Raw genomic sequence first — 27,282 nt, forward strand, 5'->3', positions numbered from 1 at the left:
CAAACACGGTAGTTGTCTCCATAATTTCCAAAAATGCATACAACAGTGTTAGAAATAAATACTTTAATTTCCAGACATTTCAACTTTCATATTAAGGTCATCATCTGAATGAGTATACGCATATATATATATTAGGGTTACCAAGTAATTTTATAAACTTGGTTATTTTACTCCTAATCCCAAGTAAGCAAACGGTTAAGTTTGCGCCTGAACGTAGTTCAAGTCTAAAGATGGTGCAACACCAACTCATTGTAAGGGTGGGTAAAGCTCTGATCATTATTCTTAGTATTTTCCATAATGTAAAGCACATCTCACTAAGAAATGTATACTGCAATACATTATGGGTGGGGTCACTACCCAGACCGGTTTCAACCTTTTTTGAGGTCTCCTCAGTGAGTAGCTAGACCCTAAATACCAAGGTTTTAGTAATACAGAGCCTTATCAACTTTACCTATACAAGTTGCTACAAGGTGTTTTTATTTTGAATAAGAATCATTATTCCCAAGGTAAAAAAACTTATTTACATCTATATCTCCTCCAGAGATTCTTATTCAAAATAAAAACATCTTGTAGCAACTTGTATAGGTAAAGTTGATAAGGCTCTGTATTACTAAAACCTTGGTATTTAGGGTCTGGCTACTCACTGAGGAGACCTCGAAAAAGGTTGAAACCAGTCTGAGTAGTGACCCCACCCATAATGTATTGCAGTATATATCTCTTAGTGAGATGTGCTTTACATTATGGAAAATACTAAGAATAGTGATCAGAGCTTTACCCACCTTTACAATGAGTTGCCCTGGTGTTGCACCATATTTAGACTTGAACTACGTTCAGGTGCAAACTTAACTGTTTGCTTACTTGGGATTAGGAGTAAAATAACCAAGCTTATAAAATTACTTCGTAATTCCCAAGGTAAAAAAACTTATTTACATATATATACCAAGTTTATAAAATTATTTGGTAACCCTAATATACAGGGTGTTCGGGATAAATTTGACATATTTATAATTAATTATATTTTTCCGTAAGTTACATGTATTAACACACACTTCTCTTCATTTAAAAGGTTGGACCCTTCTTCATTCATATACAAGATGTCAGAAAGGATGGATAGCTGGAACCCACCTGAATCATGGAAGAGAATAACTTGTATCATGATGATTCGTGCCGGCCATCAAAATAAGGATATTTCGACTGCTGCCCAATGCTCCCTGAATACAGTAAAAACAATCAGGCATGAACTAGAGACTTGCAATGGTGACTACGAGGATGTAGCAAGAAGAAAGATCCCTAGCAGACGATCTGATTGCGTTCGTACAGCAGAATTCCTCGCAAATCTGCAGGAACAGGTGTTGAAGATCCCTGGCATTGGAATTCGGGCTTTGTCACGTGAAATGAATGTTGCAGCCTCTACTATGAAGCTTGCACTCAATGAAGACCTCCGCTACTACTCATACAAGAGCCGCAAAGGTCAGCTGCTTACAGAAAAGGCCCGTGAAAAACGTTTGATAAACGCGAAGAAACTTCTAAGCAAAGTGAAACATCCTGTGGAACCACAAACAATCTGGTTCTTTTCCGATGAGAAAAACTTTTGCCAGGATCAAAAACACAACACGCAGAATAACAGATGGCTTGCATACAGTACAAAGGACATTCCTCGTGTAATGCAGACTATATTTCCCCAAACTGTGATGGTTTTCGGATGTGTATCCTCTGAAGGCAATGTGATGCCTCCGCATTTTTTCCAAGAGGGCCTCAGGTTGACTTCAGATGGCTACATGGAGTTGCTAAACACTGTAGTCAAGCCCTGGATAACAAGGGTAGCCAATGGTAGGCCGTATGTATGGCAGCAGGATTCGGCCCCTTGCCACACCTCTGGGAAAAGTCAAAAATGGTTGTCTGAAAATTTCTACGACTTCACCAGTCCAAATGTTTGGCCTCCAAACTCCCCAGACCTTAACCCCATGGATTATTTTGTATGGGGCGCAGTTGAAAAAGACACCAATCGCACTTCCAGTAATACAAAAGCCCAGTTAATGGATAAAATTAAAACAGTTTTTGCGGCCCTTCCCAGGGAGACTGTAGCATCAGCTTGTTCGAGGTTCCGAAGCAGGATTGAAGCTGTGATCGATGCTAATGGTGGTTATTTTGAGTAAATCTTGTTGATAGTATTGTAATTAACTCTGCCTGTAATGTTTTTTGTCAATTCATTAAATTTAATAGATACAAAGAAGATTTTCTTTTTCCTTACGAAACTGTCAAATTTATCCCGAACACCCTGTACATTATTCCCAAGGTCAAAAAACTTATGGACAAGCTATATTACATTTCGAACAACATGCTAAAGAGCGATTCGATGAACCGTTTTTAACCATTAATAAACAGACTACTACAGAAATACAACCTTAATGCCACCTTTAAAACCTCCTGCAAAATTAAAGAACTTATTGAACTCATCCGCACGGTTAGCCTAGTGGCGCGCTTCGCAACCATATGCATGGGGAAGGAGCGTCCTAGGTTCGATTCCCGTCGGTGACGTGAGGAGCTGAAGGATCTTCCTCAGCCATAGCCAAGTTAGCCAGTCTTGGGCGTGGACAGCAGGGTTTTTCCCCCAGTTTATTCTGTGGTTTTTCATCCTGCAATGCAGGCAAACTGGCATTGAGAACTCAACACTACAGGCCATAGGATACACCGGGGCATAAGGCTGACCACCTTATCCTGTAAACGGAGTGAGGTCCGATGATCAATGGACCCTCGACACCAAGGTAAAAGAGGGTATAAGGAAGATGATGATGATGATTGAACTCATCCAAGAATCCACTTCCTCCGCTGGCCCACCCTGGAGTATATTGTATTCATTGCACCTGCAATTTGCCCTATATATGTGAAACAGAATGCACAATTCCTATCTGGAAAAAAAAAAAAGGAACATAAACGGCACATTAAATTTAATAACTATGGTAATTCTGGTCTTTCTGATCATATCCTGAACACTCTGCATAGAATTGACTGGAAAGGCACCTTGTTTACATCATACCAAAACATGGTATGAGTGTAAATTTAAGGAGGCCTGTGAAATTCTTATCAACCACCATAATCTTAACAATAATGATGCTCTAAAAATCCCAAGAATATGGAAGGCATATATTCTATGCCTTCCATATTCCCTACATGACCTTTTCATTCAAGAGTTAATTATAAACGACCATAAGTAATCCAGGATCTTAACTCTAATTTAACAACTCTCATGCTAAATTAGGACACCACTTTTGCTGTAATAAAACTAGCTATATAAACTTGTTCTCTGATGATGTTATAAATAGAAAATAGCTTTGATGTAGGTTTTTTTTTTTTTTTTTTTTTCTCTCACCAAAGTTCAGGCTAATAGAATAATGGTTGATCAAATCATTGTCTCTTTGGCATACATACTGTTTGAAATTTGTGATATAGCTTGTCTCTGTATATGTATGTGTATACTCCAGATGATGACCTTAATATGACGGTCGAAACATCATGATATTAAAGTAATTATTTCTAACATAGTTCTAGTCTCCATAATTTGTCTGAGATGAATTGTAATAGTAGTCCAAATTTTTAGCCATTTATTGCTAATTCCTCTTAATTGAAGTCCAGAAACTTTCGTTACATAGTACATAATTAACAGAAGTCACGTTTGCTTGCACACTTGCATGTACACACACACAGAGAGAGTGTGAGATCACTTGATTATACACATGCTGCCACCTTTCTTGTTTAGATTAAAAATTCTAATTTTACTCTTCAGTTGTTTGATAGATATCAAGAGTTATATTGAGGATCATATCTAGAATTCAGCAGATGAAAAGTGGTGGCCTACAGGATTCAGTGCTTTGTCTGGTACTGCTGAAATTGGAAGAGGCCAGAGGTGCTTCCAAAAATTTTTTTCACTGTGAGGCAACTAAAAGGAAGTATACAGATGACTAAAAGGTGATAGAAGCAGAAAAATATAGTTGAATAACAGGGATCACACAGTCTAGCAGTCTGTGTTAGACACTTCCCAAAATATAGGAAACATTAATTTTTAGGGATTTTGTTTAGAAGCTAGACTTCTGACTGGTGCACATAGCAGGCTTTCTACCTAGTTAGGATTCTATACTTATGTCTACTGAGTTTCACTTTAATTTGTGTTGCTTATGTGTATGTTTTAGCTTTATACTGTACTCCCTCAAGAAGTCTCTGTGATAGATGAAAAATTGGAAGCATTCACTATTGGTTTTAATTCTTTCTAGTACTGTTTTCACTCCATTGTCTCTAAGACTTTCATCCATCACTTAAGCCTAAATGTGCAAAATGGCAAGAGAATTGGCAGGGTAAACATTGCTCTGACTGGTCTGTTTAATATAAGTGCCGACTGGTCTCAGCACTATCAGGTTTTGAAAGTGGGATGGGAGGAGTGTAAGATTGTAGGCAGCTCAGAGACATGGATTGTAAGTTATCGATCTGCAATTCATTATCTCTGGAGTTGGTGAAAGTATTGGAACAGTTGGTTAAATCCAGAATTCTGAATAGGTGGATAGAAATATAACATGCTAGCAATCTGTCTTACCTTAGTAATTTACTCACTTTATAATAAATTTGCATTTGAGTTGGATAAAGGAAATACATATGCCATGATACTACTAGACTTGTAAAGACATTTGATAGCATGAATTGGGAACGGATATGAGACTGATGATATGGATAAGAGGGTTGCTGAACAGAACATTGCTCTGATTAAGCGTCATATAGAATAAAGTATGCATTTCTACTCACATGGTTTTCAACAAGGAGAGGAAGTGAGCAAAAAACCTGCTCCTCATTCCCATCCTTATACAATCTCCAAGGATGGCCTTTTGTTCAGCAATGAGGAATAACTAAGGTAGTGTTGAATCTATGTGAATGTTGAATGTAAAGACAGATTGAGGGCAAGAGCAACTTAGTGTATAAGAAAGAGGAGGGATGATATGATTGAGACATAGACTATTGAGGGTTTGTACCAAATTAATGGTAATTTTTTCCTAGAGTAGAGGAGATGGGGGGACAGAACAAAACGCCATCCTTGGAGATTGTATAAGGATGGGAATGAGGAGTAGGTTTTTTGCTTTGTTGAGAATGTTGAGTGGAAAGTGTTTATTGAGTATGTGTGTGTGTGTTGCAGAAACAGTAAACTAGTTTTAGACATTGTTTGATAAAGCAGGTCATCCCTAATGGCTTTGATCCATGGAAGTCTGTGGTCATAATAACAAACTGAATAGTATTTTGATTGCCACTTCTTGATTTGAATGTTGCCCAATTTTATTGTCCATTGTGGTCTATGGCCATCCAACATAGCATATCTGATTTCAGATTGAATAGATTAAGGTGCCAGTGTATATGATTTATAAATAATGTTATATATATATATATTGAAAACATATATTGAATGAAAACAGAAAGATTACCAAAACAAGCCTTAAAGTACAAGCCATTAGGAAAAAGAAAACCAGGACGTCCTCTTAAACGATTCAACGATGACTTCTAAGGCCGGAACAGGCCATGCTAGGCCTAAATCCTTGATACGCATGATGATGATGATGATATATATATATATATTGAAGTTTTCAGTATTTTTTCTCAGTTATGTATCTTTATCTTATATTTATTTTCATTTCTGTTTATTTTCTGCAGATGGGTTGAACAAGATCCACTGGAAATACTTAATTCTGTCTATAATTGTATAGAAAAAACTGTGAATAACTTATGTAGTTTTGATATTGATCCTTCAGACATAAGAGGTAAGTTAGTTGTGGAATTTCTGGAAAATTTGCAAATTTATAATGTTGTTATTAAGTGTGTTTTGCCAAAAGCACATATGTTATTTTGCCTGTCAGTCTATATGCAACTTATTCCATGACTCATTCTGGATGCATTTTATTAACGTTTTGTATGTATTTGGAAACTGTTAACAGAAATTTGTCCAGTGATTCTAATATTTGTTTCATTTTGACTATTTGCAAGGGCACAAAGATTTGTGCAAAATTTGGAAATCTTTTGTGTATCCCAAATCCAAATTTGAAAATTTATATTTGGGATACACACAACTAGAAGATCACATGGTTCAGTTTTAGTTGTCTGTGTTCACTGGGCATCTACAGATGCTGTATGGTCACTCCGATGCTCGATGATGTTCCACACTAGGCCTCGCCATGTAGTCCTGTTGTTTGCCCTTCTGGCAGCCTCAACTCTCTGAAGATCAGTCACTCCAGACACGCCATCCATCCATCTCATTGATGGTCTATCCCTGCCTCTTTTTCCAGGAACTTTACCTTCTATTACTGTTCTGAGAAGTCCTCCTTCCATCCTTTCTATGTGTCCAAAATATTTTAACTTTCTTCTGTCAATATCCTTAAGGATCCTTAAAGTTCTACTAATCTTTTCTATCATCCATTCATTTGTAAGCCTTATACCTCAACAGCCTTCTGTAACACCACATCTCAAAGCAGATATCCGTTTCTTAGCTGACTTCTTTAGGTTCCAAGTCTCGCATCCATGTCGCTGTTGGAAAAACAACTGCATTTAAAATCCTCAACTTTGTTCCCATGGAGATAGATCCATCCTTCCAGATTTTAGACAGGTCTCTGACTGTTGTTTTAGCCATTCCTAACCTTTTTCTGACATCTTCTGAACAGCAATTATTCATATTAATAATGGATCCCAGGTACTCAAACTTGCTGACTTCCTCAATTCTTTCTCCATTAAGATACATTTGTTTCTCAAGAGCTTCTCTGTTTGTTTTTCCTTTGAGAACCATGATCTTTGTCTTGCTAGAATTGAGTTGATGTCCTCTGTTATTACTGATCTTGTTAACTTTGTCAAGAATTAGTCCTAGTTCTTCCATGTCATTACAAAGGAGTACTGTATCATCAGCGTATCTCAGATTACTGATCAATCTACCTCCTATCATAATTCCTATCCTGAGCTCATCCAATGCTTCACGCATGATGTCCTCTGCATATATACTAAACAAGTGAGGAGAAAGTAAACATCCTTGTCTAACTCCTTTTCCAACTTGAAGCCAGTCAGTCAATCCAACACCTGTTCTTACTGTGGCTTCTTGCTCCTTATACAAGTTGGCTATCAACCTGATAGTGTGTTGAGGAAAACCCATTCTTTTCATTACTTCCCACAGTTTCACATGCTCAACACAGTCAAAAGCTTTAGAGTAGTCTAAGAAACACATTACCAGAGGGAGTCTGAATTCTTTATATTTTTCTATGATCTGTCTAAGGCAAAGGATCTGATCTCTGGTGCCCCTACCTTTCCTAAAACCTGCTTGTTCCTCAGGCATCTCTGCCTCAACTTTGGCCTTAATTCTATTTAGCATGATCTTTAATAAAATTTTGCTTGCATGAGATATCAAACTAATAGTTCTATAATTCTTGCATGCCTTCATATCACCTTTCTTGTGTAGTGGTATGAAAATTGACTTCTTCCAGTCTCTAGGCCATGATCCTGTCTCCCATATCCTTGTAATCAATCTATGAAACACTCTTATCCCTCCATCCCCTGTGGCCTTAATTAACTCTGCTGGGATTTCATTTACACCTGGGGCCTTATTGCTGTTAAGCTGCTTAACTTTTCTTTCAACTTCATGCCTAAGTGGAGGAGGTTCCACATCAAAATTTTCTTTGTGGGAGGACTCCACATTTTCTTTATCCACTCTGCTGTACAGTTCCTCACAGTATTCTTTCCATCTGTTTTTGATTTCCAACTCTTCTGTTAGTAATGATCCATTTCTGTCTTTGATGACATTCAATTTAGGCTTGAACTTGTGCTTTAAGTCACGAACTAAATAAGACATCCTTTTATACTTATGTCTTCTCATCTGGAACTCTTATTTCTTCACATTTATTAGTATAGAACTTTTCCTTATCCTGCTTGATGGCTCTTCTGATTTCTCTATGTAATCTCTTGTATTCTTCGGTCCCTGTGTCTCTTTGTTTTTCCAACCGCCTTCTTTTGATTAGTTCCCATGTTGAATCTGATATCCGTGGGTCTCTTGGTTTTCTTATTGGGCTGAGATACGTCTTCGCTATATCCTGTATTATCATCTTGACTCCTTCCCAAAGCATTTCTGGTGAGATTTCCTCATTGGTCTCCAAAAAATCATCCAGCCGAGTTGATGTTTCTTCTGCGAATCCACTAGCAATTACTCTAACATCCAATCTAGTGGAATGTGCCTGACCTGGAAGTTTTTGGAGTCTTAGTCTTACTTTGGCTGTTACCAGCTGATGGTCTGTACCACAATCTGCTCCAGGACAAGTATGCACATCAGAGATGCTTGTCTTCCCTGTTGGAGAGCCAGGATGTAATCAATCTGGTGCCTTGACCTATCAGTGTTGGATGTCCAAGTATAGGTCCGTCGTGGATGTTTCTGGAAGCAGGTATTGGTAATAACTAATCTGTTAGCACTGACAAATTCCAAAAAGTTTTAGTTGGCACATTTTTAGTGGTAGAATGATTCAGACTGATATTAACAAGTTTATGTCAGGCAGTGTCTGCACATGCATTAACTGCTGGCAGGAACTAGCTTTAGCATATGTATGCTGCCTCTGCATCAAACGGTAACATTTTCACAAAGCTTATAAGGCATGTTAGTTGCAACTTTTTTGGTAGAATTTTGTTTGTGAAGTGTGTGGATGATAATGAATATCTCAAATGTAATTCAAACTGCTTTCAAATTATATCCATAGTCTTGTATTAAATACTGTTACAACTTACACATAGGCCTGTGCTGTCCACAGAATTGTATGAACCCAGTTCCACTAGTGGTACTGTGCACAGCCAACATTCTCATGTTTATCAGTAGAGAGAGAGTTATCTAGCTGTGCGAGTTAAAAGGTTGGAATGCAGTCACCTGTTATTTTCAACATAATAAAAACACTCGGGATCAGTAGGATGTTTGTGTATCGGACTAGTAACCATTATAACGATACAGAAGACATATCTGACCACCAAATAAGAACAGGTTGATCATGCTGTGTAAAATGCAACAGCTTGTAAGGGCTGTGAAGGTATGCCTCCATTGTAATTCTGTGAGAATGCAGAAAGTGATGTCACAGGAGATGAACATTTTGCAGAGAACAATGTCTTGTACTAATTTACGAGGGTAGTCTGGAAAGTTTTGATACACTCCTAGAACAAAAATGATATCAAAGCAACTGTTATAACCACAAGAAAGAACATACTAGTAGTAGAGTTACGAAGGTAACTATGTATGTTCTTATATTCTTACATCCTTGTATGATCATTCCTGTGGTTATATCAGATGCTTTAAGATCATTTTTGTTCTAGATGTTTATCAGAACTTTAGGGTTTTTTCCGCCAGTTTATCTGGCGTTTTTCATCCCGCAAAACAGGCAAACCGGCCCGTGAACATACACCTCTACAGTCAAAAATATATCCCCCCAGCGGCAGACCAGGCGATGGGTCGGTTGGGAGTAGTACTAACAAAGAAGTCGCATCTAAAGTAACACGCGGACCCTGCATGGGAAGCGGGAATAACGCGTAGAAGAAGAAGAGATGTTTATCAGAACTTTCCAGCCCCCCCCCCATATGACCTGGGAGTGAGAGCCTATCATCATTCTGCTGGACACTTCCTAACATCACAACTTATGTGGCAAAGGCTGATAAAATCAAAGGCATTTCTCTGGTGGTAGGCAAACAACAGACAAAGAGATCCTCTTCACAGATGAGAAGATTATCACTATTCAAGAGTTGTTTAACTAGCAAAATGAAACGAATATGCAGATGGTCACACAACACATGCCATATCACCCAGGATTCAGAGAGGTCTTCATCCCCATGTCAGTATTGGTTTGGTGTGTGTGTTGGGGGGGGGGGGATCCAAGTTGCATTTCTATCAAGACGCCATACTGGAACTTGTGGTATGACCCCTGAACAACACCTTATTTCATGGTAGTCAGTGGACCTTCAGACTCGGTCCCTGCATACAAGGTGAGGACCACACAACATTGGTTGGAGACAAATGTGCTCGACCACATATCACCATCTAATTGTCTGTCTGGAAGTCCTGATCTGAGAGTCAGAGAGTAGCATCGCCAACCTGAAGGTGAATTTGCAGCAAGCAGTGGCAGCATTTCTGTTGGATGTTGTGCATGCTGCCATCGATGTGTGGCCTCACACTTTCAGGTATGTGTGAAGACAAAAGAGGAACATTTTGAACATTGAGTGCTGTTATATGCATGTTATACATGTGGTTTGTATGTAGGTACAAATATGTACTGTAGATTTGCAAACAACCTTTTGAGAGCAACATAAAAATATAAATAAATAAATATGCATATATGTGAAAGGCTTGTATAGCTCAGTGGAAGTAGCGCTTCCATTCTTTGTGCTATAGGCTTAAGTTCAAGTCTAGTTGCTGACTGGAGGAACTTTTCCTAAGCCTTTCTTTGGCTGGTTCCTGAGTTATTGAGCTGGTTTTTCTTCTGGAAACTCAGGTTTTTCGTCCCGTAAACTCAAGAAAATCGACTGTAAAACCGACATTATTTCAGATAGTAACATGTCCTGTTTGGGTTACATACCAAGAGAATGGCAGCACTTGTTTGCCTGTGTTTTCATCGACAGCCGATAATTAGTGATAGTCATGGGCCAGCTATCTCTGATTGGCTACTGTTGGAGATTGAACTGCCCACTCAATCTCCAAAAGCTAGATAGGATTAAAAGGCCTTGCCTACTCCTTATAAGGGAATAAAAGGCATTTGTTGATTATTTTATACATATATCTATATATCAGGTGATCCCAAATAATGTCATTTTTAGCATTAAGTTTTGAAAGGATATAAAAGATAAATCACTTGCTAATTTAAGCAAATATATATTCTCCATTTGAGAATATATATTTGCTTAAAGCTTCATAATGCCATTTCTATAGAATTCAGGAAGTTTTGGAGGCAGAGAAGCATAGGTGCAATTTCAGTGCCTCTAATGTATCATATTGCTTTTCATTAATGAAATATTGCAAACTTTGAAATAAGTGGTAATCTGAAGGTGCAAGATTAGGAGAATACAGAGGATGTGGAAGCTTTTTCTAGTTGAGTTCCTCAATCTTGGTACAGGTGGTTCTTCACTATGAGGGTCTGAGTTATCATGGGGAAAAACAACACCCTTTCAATTTACTAGAGAACACCTCTTTTCTTTCATCTTTTCATTCAGTCGATCAAGTTGTTCGCAGTATACTTCAGCTGTGTTTGTTTGGTTTTGCAGCAAGAGTTCAAAGTATAGTACCAGCTATATCCCACCAGCTTAACAAAACGTTCTTAGGGTGAAGGTCTTGTTTTGGCAGAGGTTTAGCCTATTCCCCTCAATGAACCCACTGCGTTTGGCACTTAACGTTTTTGTTAAGTATCCATTTTTCATCACTGGTGATTGCATGACTCAAAAATGGAGATTGAAACCTCTCGAGAATGAAGAGCAGTGCAGATGTTGATGTGTTCTCTTCGATTGTTGTTCTTCAGTTCATAAGGAGCCCACTTGCTGAGCTTAGACACTATTCCAAGTTCTTACAAATAGTGATGGATGGTCGATGACGATGAATTAAGATCTTTTGCTAAATCTTCAACAATTGCAATATTGCAATAGTGGCTTCCAGCATATCATTATCGAGAGAGGCAGGGTGCCTAGGGCAAGGGGAGTCGTTTAAGCCAAAGTTCCCCTTGTCAAAATTGTTGGAACCATTGCTGGCACTTTCACACCAAAATATTATTGCCATACACTACTTGCACATTTTTTACAGTGTTAGCAGCATTGTTGCCTTTTGAATGTGTGAAAGTGCCAGCAATGGTTCCAACATTAGGCGCATCATAAAGCATGATGTGCTTAATGTGCTTTTCAGTTACCTCTATAGTAATAAAGGATTATTTAAACAGTAACTTATTTATAATGTTCTTGCAAGGTGGAATTCCTTAGAATGAGGCCGTCTCATCTTATTGGTACTTATAAAGCTTTAAAAATTCATGTTTAGACAAGCTGAGACATGTTTCATGTTTGAATAAGTGCGACATTACTTTTGGGATGACCTGATATATATATATATATATATATATATATAGTGTATAGATCAAAAAAGAACGTGTTAATTTTGGCATATAGTAATGACTGGAACGTTTTTTTTTTTTGTTTGTTTGTTTGGTGTCTCTAATTTTTCACAATTGTTCTGATGTTTTTCTGATGGAAGGCTACAGGAGGCATGTGATGCAGTGTTCCAGACAGGGAAGAAGGTGAATTGCTTTCATCATCTCTGTAGGAGTTGGATAAGAAGAATGATTTCAAGAGGTCAGCCTTATCTTTAGGTTATGTTTCAATGCTACCATTTGGATGAGAAATAGATGGAAGCACAGATGGAGAAAAGGTATGCCCAACAGTTTTTGTAAGGGACCATAAAGCATGACTGCCATTTGGACTGGGGTAGCTTCAATGATAGTTTAAGTACTGTGATCTTCAGTTTAGATTGGATATGAAACTTGGGATTTTTTTCTCGAGCCACTTATGATAAACTGTTTTTCTTTCTTGGACTGCTCTGGCACAATGTTTGGAAAACTATGGTTTTGATTAAGGGTATTAATTTTGAACAGAGGAAGGAAGGAAACCTTCATTCCAATAGTTGATGTTGTTGTGAATGGCTGAGAGGAGGATATTCCACAAGATATGAAACTTTGATTTGAATAACAAGAGGAACAGTTACCCCAGTAGCATGCCTTGAAGGAAAACTTGTTAGGAAAAAAAATCCAGGGTATTGATTTGCAGAGAGAATTGTCAGGAATTCTGGTTGGGAGGGGAATGATTTGTTTTAAGTCATCACTCAAAGCAGATATCTCTGCTTCTCTTCCATCTTGGTCAGTGGAATTTGAAAAAGGGATCCAGCTAGAAATATGAACTTTTTAGTTGTCAAGCAGAATTCAATATACGATCTGACAATACCTGATGGATAACAGACTGATTTGGAGGAAAATTTTCAATAAGAAGTTAGTAGTAATGTAAACTCTTCATGGGACTGTCATAGTATCCTGTATACCACTTGATGGTACATATCAGGAATTTGACGATGACAAAGTCTTAATTATTTCGTATACTCTATAATATTACTACACCAAATATTATTTATATATAATTGGGAAAAGCTTTTTTAGTATTGATATCATTATTGAATTATCTTTTTGTTGAATTTGATAATAATTCAACAAAAATTATAATGATCCAATTCCAAATTGGATCATTATTTGTCAGATCATTGATTTGATCAGCTTATATTTCGATTTTCTGAAACTCCATCATTCAGTCTATCCATATTTTGGTGTTTTTTTTTTTTTTTTTTTTTTTGCTTAAACGATTTGATTATGCTAGTAGTCCCTCGGCAGTAATGAATGATGGCAGATTCAGCTTCAGTCTTAAATGGCGTGTTGCCAAGTCCTCTGCCATTTAGGCACTCTATTATAAGCAATATAATAAGAGAGTTTGTGGCATGCAATATTTGCGGCATGTATATGTCTTGGGAATTGGATATCTGGCTTGTGAGAGAGGATGGAGTGCACATGTGTTTAAAGTTCAGGCAGTGGGAGGAAATAAATTCAGCAGATATCTCAATAACCAACCTTGTTGCTCCAGGAACAGGAAATGAATACAGGAAAACAAGTAGTGTGATAGGAGAGAATGAAGAAAAAAATGTGAATGAGAAAATAATAGTTGATAGTGTAGAAGGCATGAGTGACTGTGAAAGTTTAGGAGATGGTTTTGTTTGGGAGAGTGAATTTCGATTTAGAGTGACTGACCTGCAGAGGGAGATAGAGGAGCTGAAAGAGGAGGTGGAATGTCTTGAGTGAAGTATAATAAGTAGGAAAGATGAGATTAAGAGAATGGAAGAGATAAATGCAAGGCAAATTGGAGTAGGGGGGGAGAGAGAGAGTTTTGGGAATGATAGGAGAGGAGAGAAATTTGTGAATGATAAAAGAGGAGAGAATGGAATAGTTTATATGGAAATGGAGTGAATGGAAACAGGAGAGAGAGGTATGGGAGTGCTAGAAGAGGAGAAAATGGAAATAATTCGAGAGAGAGGTATGGGAGTGCTAGAAGAGGGAGAATGGAAACAGTAGAAGAGAGGGAATGAGAGAGAGATGGGAGTGCTAGAAGAGGAGAGAATGGAAACAGTAGGAGAGATGGAATGAGAGAGAGGCAGAGGAGTGCTAGAGGAGGAGAGAATGGAAACAGTAGGAGAGACGGAATGAGAGAGGGGTATGGCATTGCTAGAAGAGGAGAGAATGGAATGAGAGAGAGGTATGGGAATGCTAGAAGAGAAGAAAATGGAAACAGTAGGAGAGAAGGAATGAGAGAGAGGTATGGCAGTGCTAGAAGAGGAGAGAATAGAAATAGTAGGAGAGACGGAATGAGAGAGAGGTATGGGAATGCTAGAAGAGGAGAAAATGGAAACAGTAGGAGAGAGGGAATGAGAGAGAGGTATGGGAATGAAAGAAGAGGAGAAAATGGTAACAGTAGGAGAGAGGGAATGGTAAGAGGTATAATGTATGGGGACTCAATGATCCGTGGTGTTCAAGATAGGATGCTTCAGGAGTGTTTGCCAGGAGGAACAATAGAAAGGGTGGCTTTGGCAGTTAAGAGAGGTGAAAGGGTGGATGAGATGATTGTGATGGTGGGAACAAATGACTTGAGCGGTGGTGTAAATAGGGCAGCGAGAGATATGAGATTCTTGCTTGAGGTTGTACGAAAGAAGACACAGAGAGAAAAAATAGTGTGTGTGTTGCCTAGGTATGATAATGAAGAACTGAGCAGAAGAGTGGTAATATTGAATGACATAATAGCTAGAATGTGTGACAAGAGAGGACTGGAATATGTGGATGCTTGGAGTGCATTTGAGGACAGAGAGGAATTGTATGCAAGAGACCACTTACGTTTTGAATGAGGAAGGACGTGGGCATCTGGAGAGATTGCTGTTCTGAAAAAGTCAGTGGGTCGCAGGGAGGATGGTAGCAGAGGTGGCCTCTTGTGGGAATGGGTACTTGGGAGAAGGGGGACAACATCAGGTAACATTGAGCCCAGTGAAGTCTAGAGGGGATAATGCTGGGTATAGAAACAATGGCATTTATATGCTATATACTAATGTCAGGAGTATCCGGAATAAGGGAGAGGAATTGGTGGAGCAGATAGCATCAACCTGGCCAAAAATTATTGGGATCACTGAGACGTGGTTGACAAAAGAGGATATAATAACAGGTATACAAATCTCTGGGTACAGCATTTTTCGGCAGGATAGGAAGGGAAAGTGTGGTGGTGGAGTACTGTTTATGATAAGCGACGACCTATGTCCTCTAACAGTGGAGATTTTGAAAGCATATGGTGTGAGGTAGAGGTGGGCAAGACAGGATATTTAGTGGGGTGTTGCTATACAGACCCAGGAGTACAGAGGGTGGGGACTTGGAAATGTTTAGACAGTTGAGTTTGGCAAGTGCAAGAAGAATGATTGTTATGGGAGATTTTAACTACAGTATTATAAACTGGGGAGAGGAAGATGCATGTAGCAATAAGGGAATGGAATTTCTAGAATTCTTGAGGGACAAATGTCTTAGGCAACATGTAATAGAGGGAACAAGAGGTTCAAGAGTTTTGGATTTGGTTATAGTATCAGAAGAGTTGATAATAACTGAGATGACATCTCTCCCACCAGTTGGAGAGAGTGACCATATGGTTTTGACTTAGAAAATGAATAGACATGCAGGAGTATCAAAGAGATGGGAACATATGTGGAATTATAAGGCAGGTGATTATAATAGTCTGAGATGTTAACTTGGGGAAGTTTCATGGAAGGAGGAATTGGAAGGCCAGGATATCATTAGTGCGTGGGAAATTATGAAAGAATATTTGTTAGCAGCAATGGTAAGTTGTATACCACGAGTGAACAAGAGGACACAATTTGGAGTAAAGTGGATGACAAACAATATTAAACAGGAATTGCATGCAAAAAAGAGCTGTGGAAGAGATATAAGGAGACAGGTGAAGAGAAGATGCATGAAGAGTATAAGACACAGGCCAGAAGAGTGACTAGTATGGTAAGGAAGACAAAACTGGAATATGAGAGTAGATTAGCCCTAAGATCCAAAGAAAATCCTAGGGAATTTTTTAGCTATGTGGCCAGTAGGAGGAGAAATGACTGTGAAAGAATGATATTGTGGGATAAAAATGGGAATAGAGTGACTGATGCAGAGGATGTAGTAGAATTGTTCATTGAACACTTTATTGGAGTATTTCATCCTGGAGTAGTCAGTTTTAATGCTAGAGGGATATGGCAGGTTCGAGGTTTAGAGGTACAGGAGGAGAGTGTGTTTCAGATACTGAGTACTCTGGATGTCAGTAAAGCTTTGGGACTGGATGGTATTTCACCATGAGTTTTGAGAGAATGTGCTAGGGAACTGACAGTGCCTTTAACCTGGCTTTTCAATGAAAGTCTGGCTGCAGGAAAGGTGCCCAGGGAATGGAAGGAATGTAAGATAGTGGCATTGCATAAGGGTGGTAACAGACCGGAAGTGTCTAATTATAGGCCAGTCTGTGTGTCATTAGTAGTTGTTAAGATCTTGGAGAAAGTAGTGAGGGACCATATACATCATTGGGCAGATGAGGGTAATGTTATCTGTGAGAGTCAACATGGATTTGTGAAAGGACGCTCTTGTTTTAGCAATATACTAGCCTTCTATGATAAAGTTACAAGAGCATTAGATGAGGAAAAGTCATATACTGCCATTTTCTTAGACTTTTGCGAAAGCATTTGACAGGGTGCTACATGATAAGCTGATATTTAAGTTGCAGCACATGGGTCTGGATGTCAGATTGGTCAACTGGATTCAGGATTGGCTGTCCGATAGGTATCAGAGAGTGTATGGTGGGGCAGTTTCAAGGAGGCAGAGGGTTACAAGTGGGGTCAGGGCTTGGTACTGGGACATATTGTTTAACCTTTATATCAATGACATTTTCAGTGGATTCCAAGGGTGTATTCAGTTGTTTGCAGATGATGCGAAGCTGGGAAGGATTATTAGTAATAGTGCTGATGTTGTAGCCCGGCAAGAGGATTTGAATAAGCTAGATGGATGGGCAGATGAATGGGGGTGTAAGTTTAATGCAGCAAAATGTAAGGTCTTGAGGTTTGGGAAACATCGATGGGACACTGCATACTCTATGATAGGAGTTATACTGGAGGAAGTAGGGAGACAAGAGATCTGTGGTTGATGATTGATAGAAACCTGAAATTTAGGGGTCATATTGCAAAGGTGGTGAAAGTAACACAGAGGACTGCTGCAATAATGAGAAGGACACTGACCTGCAGAGATAAAACAGTTATCATTCCGTTGTATAAGACCCTGATCAGACCCACACTTGGACTATTGTTCTCAGATTTGGTCCCCAGGATTTGAAGGGGATAAATTAACTGTGGAAAGGGTACAAAGGCAGATAACAAAGATGGTTTCAGGACTGTACAATGATAGTTATGAGGATCGGCTGAGGGAATGTGGATTGCAGAGTTTGGTGGATAGAAGAAGGAGAGGTGATATGATTGAGACTTTTATCCTGTTGAGAGGTGGTTACAGGGTTGACACTGGGGAGTTCTTTCGCTTGGTTGAACAGCGGGAAGAAGTGATGACAAGAGGTCATCCCTGGAAATTATTACAAAAGGAAACTGTGAGCAAGAGGGTGAGGAGTGGTTTCTTTGCAAGGAGTGTGGTTGAACCATGGAATGCATTGCCTGATGGAGTGGTGAGAGGGAGAACGGTTAATGAGTTCATGTCGTGGTATGATAAACTTTGTGTTTCTTAGGGGGGGGGACCTCCCCTCGATGAGTCTTGATAGACTTTGTGTTTCTTAGGAAGGACCTCCCACGATGAGTCTTTTGACTCCATTGAGGCCTGAATAATAATAATAATAATAATAATAAACACTCATCTTGTTGATCTTTCATCTCTCATTCTGTTTGTGTGACCGTACCATCATGGATTAGTTTTGCTTACTCTTGAATATCTCTCAGGTTGTTGTACTGCATTTGTAATATGCTTTTAATATGGTTTAATATTTTTCTTATGGTGACATCTTTGCTTCCATAATTTTTCTGAAATCATGTGCTTATGGTCTCCAGGCCTGTCAACTGTTTTTTTTTCAGATTCATGTTTTAAAATTTGTTTGAACAGTATTCATTCTTCCTCATTATGTCTATATCTGGAACATCCCAACTTGTGAGAAGATCTTATCTTTCATGTTATGTCATTGCTATCATGTTTTCCTGTTATGTTCTGTTGACCGTATGTGATGTATAGTATACAAGTTGAACTGTGATAGTCCGAGAAAGAGTTTTATTACTCATTGTTGGCCTGGTTGGACAAATGAAAAGCTTTCTAATCTTCATCCTCTTCTGTCTGTACTTCTTGAAAATACAATACATAACTTCTTGAAAATACAATACGTTTACACTATTCTTATTACTGTATCTTCCTTCATCGATGAAATCTCTCTCTCTCTCTAATACCTGTAAATTTTAGCCAAGTTGATCTAGCCAATGCCAGAAACTCTTCATCCTTCTTTTTTGATGTTATTAGTATTAGTTTATAGGAACTGCAGTATCCCCTTGGGCCTATAAGTACTTTAGCAGTTTTTAATTTATTGTCTCCCTTCAGATTTTAAATCTGAAAAATTGCAGTCAGATTTCTTTGAAACATTTTCATACTCCCTCACTTCTTGCATGCATGTTCATTTGTTTCCACCATAATAGTCCTAGTTTCCTTAATTCTGCATATTAGTTCTTGCTCTGATCAATTCTATCTTTCGAAATCAAACTCCATATCTATTTAAGTGTACTCCGTCATTTACATACAAATCCTTTTGTCCATCAAATTAGCTTCTGTAAATGCAGTTAGAATCCTAACTGCATTTACAAAAGGTCACACCATTCTGCTTACACAATTTATGTATTTGCTATTTTGACCCTTCCCAATTTATTCTTACTGCATAATTCTTACTGTATAATGTACAAATGTCTCTTTCCTCTATGCTTTTTTTTTTCACTTCTTTCAGCAGTCCTTTCATGCTACACCCCTCCCCTCTCATTCTATATTTAGCACCTTTGAAATCATTCACATTTTCCAAAACTTAATTTATTTCTTTATTTCTTTCATTTTTTACACTTTTCATTTTAATAGCATCACTCCTGATCTTTAATCTTCACTTCAGTAATACATGATTTGTCATATTTTCATCAAATACGATCCTTTTCATGGAGACACTGCACACTGCTTATCTCACTCCCTGTCTCTCTCTTACTCTAATTTGCTTGCTCTTTTTTACACTTTCTCTTTCTTAACATGGCTAAATATTTTCATTACTTCCTGAAAATGCCAATGTAGGAAGTAAAAAATCAGACTTACTTTTTAAAATATTCACGAGGTGATAATGAAAATATTGACATCTCTACCTTCAGAAGCTGATTTTTCTTCATCTTTTTCAGAATTTAACCTAAGTATTTATATGTTAAAATGTGTTTTCTGAAAATGGACTCTGGTAGATGCTGTTGACTGCTTTCCTTAATAACTTAAGATTAAGTGATGCAAATATAGGTTAACAGTAATCAGATTTTGTGTAAATGGTTGCTTAGGATAAACCAGAATTGTATCCTTGATGATGCATTAAATTCAAAATCCATATATCGGAATTTGAAAGAAAATTACTCAACACCATTAAACAAAAGTAAAGAAAAAGTATTTTATAATAGCTTTCTTTATATAGTGGCACTGTTTATCATTATAACGATCCATACAAAATATTTTAATAATGTTCCTAAGTGTCAGATTTTGTTCAATTCTACCAAGACATGGGAGCACTATTAGGATAATTTCAGAATTATTTTCCTAATAAAAACAGTCCAATTAAAAAAAAAAAAAAACATTGAATTATAGCTTCCTTTATAAGGAAAAGAAATAAAATCATATCAAGCAATCTTGAACCTAGTTTTATTTTTAGTAATTTTAATTGACTATGAAAATTACTGCATTATGTACACATATGAACAAATAAACACTTGACTTGCAGGCCCTAATAATTTTTTACAGTACAATTTGAAATTGTTGAAAGTTGAATATTTGATTATTGGTGTTTTCATTTTCATGAGAACTATCATAATGTCAGTGGCAGATTGTTATTCAAAGAATTATTGAGTGATGCGATGTATATTAAAAATCTGAGTGTGACATTTGTGATGCTGTGTTTATGAGTAGTTTTAGCTTATGTACTAAAGACATAAATTTGTTTTGCTTAATTTTGTCACTGCTAGTGACCAATTGAAACCTAAGTTAAAATGATCTGACAAATTTTAATACAAATCATAAATAACAAATTTCATTGCATTCCATTTAGCCAGTGCAGAATTATAATTTACACAATTTTTTTTTTTTTTCAATAAGAATGATTTGACAGAATTCAAAATTTGAGCTATACGGGTATGTATATTCTAAATTCCTAACTTTTTTCAATTTCATCTAGATGGAATGGAGCCATTTTTTATACATTGCAGTGAAATTATTGGGGTGTATAATTTTAGTGCTTTTTGAGTGTTCCTCCATGTCTCTGCAAATGTTCTGATCAAAACTAGATGAGTATCTCAACAAATTTTTGTATGAAATGTAAATAAGAAAAGTTTTCTTTTAATCTATTCAGCTGCAGTCCTGTAATAACATGTTCATTTTAAAGATACCAAGAAATTATGTACTTGGTTTAATCCTTTATCCAAGTGTAAGCAAACAAAGTTTGCGCCTAAACTATTTTCAGGACCGAGGCAACTTGTATATTGAAGCTAATGACTTCACATCACTTGCCTTAGTATCCCATAATGCAAAGCACATATCCTTACGGGTATGTATAATGCTATGCATTATGGGAAGGGTCACTACCCAGACCAGTTTCGATCTTTATTGAGGTCTTATCAGTGTGAGCAGACCCAGAGGTGATACTAAGGTTGAAGTAATGCAGAAGTCATATTTTCATATAAAGTAGCTAAAGGGTGTCACACCTTATTATTAAAATACTCACTTTCACATATTGCATGTACTGAATACAAAATTAACATCTTATTGTTCTGTCACCTGCATTTGCTTCGGAAAGAATCTTATGCTGAACACACACATGCATGTTACATGATGTGCTATCATTATACTTGTGCATGTTCTAGGTCAGTGTTTCTCAAAGTGTGGTACGCGAACCCCTGGGGGTACGCGAAAGGTCATTAGGGGGGTATGTGGCAATTTTCGGCTATGCATAATTAAAGAAGTCATTATATTTTTCAACAAACAGTGCAATTAGAGACAACTAGGATAAAATGGCACTAACTAATGAATCACATTCCCTCTCCAGCAGAAACTGCTATATAGACCAAGCAAAACCATATGTTGCTGGTGGAACATATGGTTTTGCTTGATACCACCCTTCGTTAACATGTTAAAACTAAGAAATATATATTGAATGTGTTTCAGATATTATGTAATTCGGTTGAAGGGAATCAGCATTTCAACTCAACTGTTAAAATGCTAATTTGTCTTTGGTTCGTGCGATCTTTTGTTAATACCACACCAATCATATGCAGTTCTTCGCTGCTCTACATATCTCAAGTCTTGTAAATTACTGGTAATTTTTGCTTGAAATAATGGGAAAGAAGTTGACGCTATTTGGGTAGATGACTTTGACGATGCACACAAAGAAACTGGTCTCGATGCCAAAAGTAGTGATAGCGAGTAGGAGCTTCTTGGTAAGTTGCATCATTTTCAGTTTTTTTCTGAAAACTTTAGTTTCCAAAAATTCTTGCACATATCTCGCAACACGATTTTTTAGCTTTAATTTTGGGAAAAATGTTAGAGTTATATTCGAGTAAATACAGTATTTTTTTTAGCTTTCAAATTCTTACGTATGGATCATTGGTTAAAGATTGGATTTATAAAACCCCCAAAAGAGAGCAATATAGCAAATACAAGTAGCTGTAAACAACAAGAAAACATTGATATTACATCTGGATCAAATGAAATTGATGAGTGTGTCTGCCATATCTAGAGAACCAAAATTTAAAAATAAATCATATTTTTTGTTTACATGAACATATAAATGCAAATAAAATATATATTTAATTTTAATTAATATTTTAAATTAATTAATTAATATTAATAAATTAATTTTTAAATTAATGAATTTATTTTTTTTTAATTAATTAATTAGGGGTACTTGGTAATAATGAAAATTTAAGAAAGGGTATGCAAATATCTGAAGTTTGAGAAACACTGTTCTAGGTAATGAAATCATGTGTTATGATCTGGCTCTGTGGTTGGTTTTGCATTCATGTGATTTAGCATTTATGTTCTCTAACTAATTGATGCATCGAAAGTGACTTTGCAAAGTACATTTTGGTGTAGTTGCTCATTCATTGTTATTCAGAGTGTAGACTGCATCATTTTGATTATCATCAAAATGATTTGTACAGTTGTACAATGATTTATAAATGTATGAACAGTGCAGGAGAATTTGTTATGTATGTGTGGTAAACGGACATTGAAATCTATGAAATGAGCAGTCACTTCTCTGATCAAAAAAAAAAGTGTGTCAGCTGTCCACTGAACATGAAGAAGAATATCAGGACTGAATGTGCTCTCTCTCCACATATATTGAGTCCCGATTTTCTTCCCATTCATCAGGGCTTTTGACTACTAGTGGTATGGAGGGAGCCTAGAGATGCATGTAATTGAGACTTCTATTTAAAAAGCAAGCTTTTTTTTTTTTTTTTTTTCAAAACACGTAATCAAATGTCTGCACTTGTCATCAGTCTTGAGATCAGCATTTCATGACAGTTTGTTGCCAGTTCCTAAACTACCAGAGATGTGGAATATGGGTGAAGACAGACAGAGGACCTGAACATGTAGCATTGTCTTCTTGTGAACCAGATCCAGCTTTTCATTCTCGACTTATGTTAGCACCTAATTTCATAATCTAAGCAGAGTTGAATAATCTTACCAAAGCATTAGCTGACACTTAAGGATTTAGATTACAAAGCGGAAACCACTTAAAAAAAAAAGGGTGGGGGACAATAGATCTATGGATATCACTTTGTTTCAAAATTCATTTATCATTATTTTTATTTTTATTTTTTTTTTCCTGAGTGGTAACCTTCTAGTTTGCAGTGATGTAACAGATTAATGGATGTGCCAAGGAGAAAACATCCTGTGAATGGCATTTATTTATAGATGCATTCTTGTTTTAGTTTGAATGTTGTACTTCTACACATATCAGAAATCTGATGATAATCTGGCCTGGTTGACTGAGTGGTTAACATATCCGCTCTCCAGCCAAAAGGCTGTAAGTTGGAATTCCGCCATGGGCATGTATGTTTGTGATTGTCTTTGAAAATACTACTGATGGTGGTAGATGGTATGTGGCATTGGTGTAGTTGCGGTTCATTGTAGTAGGTGGATTGAGTGGTGGAGACAGAGTTGTAAAGCAGGTACTCTCCCTCGTTGAGTCTTTGGACTCCCTGGAGGTGTCTCATAATAATAATCATATTCCCTTCAGGGCAGTTGCAGTGTATAGGATTTATGATAGTACTGCATGACAAGTTTAAATCATTGCTAGCTTCCTACTGACAATTGCATTTAAATTAATTTGTTATCTGTCAGGACCCAAATATTGTGAGTCCTTATATTTCAGTAAGGCATTTTTTACTGTATACGCTTAGATCTAGGTCTTCTTTTAGATATTTTTTCCTGCAATTCTGCAAACCTTTCCTCTCTCACTTGTGTAAGTGACTATACTTTCTTAGATTAGCTTCTACATACTAGAAATTATTATTATTTTGGTAACCACCATGGAGTCAACAGACTCATTGTGGGAGGTCCACTCAACCAGCAACATGTCTGTCATAATGAGAATTGAAGTTATTTACACCACCTGCATTTACTATGCACTCTGGCAATGATGCAGTCCACTCACTAACAACTCTCCTTGTAAAAAATCTACTTCTCACACCCTTCTTCACCACATCTTTATACAACTTGCAGGGATGGCCTCTTGTTCTTCCCATCTTAAGGTCTCTATCATATCTCCTTTATTCCTCCTATCCACCAGCCTCTGTAATCCACATTCCCTCCAACACTCTTCATAACCGACACTCCAGAATCCTGATATCACTTTGGTCATTCTTTGGATCCTCTCTAGTATTTCCACATCACAGTGAAAATTAGGTGACCAAATCCGATCACAATACTTCATATGTTGTCTGACCAATGCCTTATATAGAAGTGCCACCACCTCCTTATCGCTACATATCACTTCAGTCCACTGTCTACCATCACTCTAAGATCCCGAATCTCATCCACTTCCTGAAGTACAGCTCCACCAATACAGTACATAGCCTTGTATCTGTATCTCAAAGTATAACACCTCCTTGTCATCTGAACAATTTAGGTATAGGCTTTTTATGTCTTGTTCTTGCTCTGCAGGTGAGGTTGATGTTTCCATTTTAATATTGGATGTCCATGGTCTCTTTTTTCTGTAGGTTTATATTCTAGTGCTAGTTTAGGAATCCTATAGTTATTCATTCTTTTCATGTGGTGTTTTGCTGGTATTCTTCTATTTCTTGTATGATGTTTTTTGTATGTATTTTTTGTATCTCTTATTTCTGTGTTTTTCTTTTTATCTAATCTTGTGAGTCCCAGGAGAGGTCTTAGAAACTTCATCGGTGCTGCTTCCAATCTTTGTCTGTTTCTTTGTTTTAGGATCCAAGTTTCACTTCCAAATTTGAGAGATTTGTAGAAGTCATATTATGTAATCTTAATTGAGTTTCTTTAGTCATGAATTTTTCAAAATTTCTTTTAATTATGCCATTCATTCTATTGTAAATTTGTAGTCTTGCTTCCAATTGTGAATTAGTATTGTATTGTTAGATTATATTTCCTAGGTAATTGAATTCCGTAACTTGTTCTGTTATTTTATTGTTAAGCATAATTTTGACTTTTTGAATGGATGTTTCCACACATTGCCATAGCTTTTGTTTTTGTTTCAGAGATTTTCATTTTACAACTTTTTGCTGTTTCATTTAGGTGGTTATTTGCAGTTTGAAGTTTATCTTCTGAAATTATTTGAAATTAGTACTTGATCACCTGCATAAAGTATTGTATTTAGCTGTATATCATTTGTTAGTTTAATTCCATCTTTGACAGTTGTTTTCCATTATTTTGGGATTCTGTTTATATAAATGTTGAATAGAATTGGGGATAAGCCACAGCGTTGTCTCACTCCTTTATTTAATATTCATTAAATTAAATATTCATAAATAAATTTGATGCAAATTTTTGTTTCTCTGTATAGACTTCTTATTGCTTTAATTAGTTGAGTAAGTATTTTATCATCTTGTAATATTTTCCACAGTGGATTTCTGTTCAAGTTATCATACATTTTTTCATAGTCAATAAATAGAAGGAAAGTGGGCAGGTTAAATTCTTTTCTTTTTTCTATGATCTATTGAGTATAACCCCTTTCATTTATTAATATTAAAACTGCAACCCCACCCATTTGTCCAAGGTAAAAGTCTGTTCAATTCTTCCTGTGGAGAATTTACATCATCAGGTAGAATCATTAGGTAGAATCTGGTAATTCTACCTAACTTTGCATTGTTGGCAAACATTTTAAGATCCCCAGTCAATCCACATGAAATATCATTAACAAATAATTTAAAGAGTAGGAGTCCAAGAACAGAACCCTGAAGCATGCCACTCATCACCTTCCTTTTCTGAGATATTACTTCGTCATACACAACTTGCTGGTATCTTTCAGAAAAAAAGAAAGCAAATCTTCAATCCATCTAACAATCTGTTATCTAATCCCATCTTCTGCAGCTTGTACAACAACTTATCATGTGGCAATCTATGAGGTGCCTTTTCAGAGTCTAAGAATATCACTGTATATGATTCTCCCTTATCCAACACATTCATCACCTTGTCAAAAAACGTAAGCAGATTGCTAAAACAAGACCTTCTCTTCACAAACCCATGCTGACCATCATAGAGAATCTTATATCGATCAACCCAATCCCTTATTCTATTTCTAACCAGTTTTTCCAACACTTTGATCACAACTGGAGATATACAGACCAGTCTACAATTGGAAACTTTTGTTTTTGAATCATGCTTATGGAAAGGTATTATTTTGCCTTCTTTCCACTCCTTAGGAACCTTCACCATTGGATTTAAATTTCAGTTCATTAAATAACTAGCACTGCTAAACTCTTTTGAGCCTTCTTTAAAAATATGTAGTGATATGTCATCAATTCCTACAGCTTTGTTAACATCTAACCTAAGCAACACTTGATACACCTCTAATTCTTGCCTCCCTTCTACATGTTGTACAGCATCATTCACATTACTATGATACACACCGTTGAAGTGTTCATTAAATAATTCCACTATATCATTTGCTATGGTTATTCTGCTATCATAGCTATCCACCAGCATCAACCTGTCATAATTATTTTTCTTCTTGCTTGCCACATAGACAAATTGCCTTGGATTAGCTTTGACTACTGACTGGCCAATCTCCTCTTATATTCTACTTTTTCTTTTTTAATCATGCTTATCACTTTTCAGGCCTGCATTTCATATTCTTCATGCATCTGTTCATTGCAAATTGTCTTGTACTTTCTCCATAACTTCTTTTGTAACTCTGCTTGCTTGATTTCAGCTTTCATCCATCTAACTCCTAGTCTATTTATTCACTTAACTCATGGTATGCAGTTATTCATTGCTTGTGTTAGATACTGCCTTGTCATTTCCCATGCCCTGTCAACATCTTTACTACATAATTCATCAACCCATCTAACAGATAAGCTTAGATGTTGATGGTTATTCATGACTTATTTCAAATGGTATTTAACAACACAAAACAATTTTATCAAAAAATGTTTTATTAACTGTTTATATTTAGCTGAATTTCAAATCTGCATCCTCAGAGCACAACACGGCTAGTATACGTGACAGTGAGTAAGGGAAACAATACAATTGTAGTGGAACAAAAGATCCAAAGTCCTATTTTGGTGCTCTCTAATGTTGTAAAAATAATTACAGCTATGTGGAAGTAGCTCTTACAATAGCAGTCTCCCAAATTTTTGGAAAATTAATGCAACCATATTTGTTTAGG

At 36.9% G+C, this 27,282-nt stretch overlaps 1 protein-coding gene across 1 annotated transcript in view; it reads left to right on the forward strand.

The window, feature by feature from the left end:
- The window catches only part of LOC150100586 (glycerol kinase 3-like), a 473,098-nt gene that overhangs the window by 80,583 nt on the left and 365,233 nt on the right, over nucleotides 1-27,282 (forward strand). Inside the window, exon 3 of the mRNA XM_090401838.1 lies at nucleotides 5,686-5,792. Coding sequence (XP_090257964.1) covers nucleotides 5,686-5,792 — 107 coding nt within the window. The remainder of the gene's footprint in view (nucleotides 1-5,685; nucleotides 5,793-27,282) is intronic.

Source organism: Typopeltis vanoorti, chromosome 12 (assembly GCF_054136105.1).
Source record: "Typopeltis vanoorti isolate ZY-2024b chromosome 12, IOZ_Tvanoo_1.0, whole genome shotgun sequence".
In the NCBI taxonomy this organism is placed as follows: domain Eukaryota; kingdom Metazoa; phylum Arthropoda; class Arachnida; order Uropygi; family Thelyphonidae; genus Typopeltis; species Typopeltis vanoorti.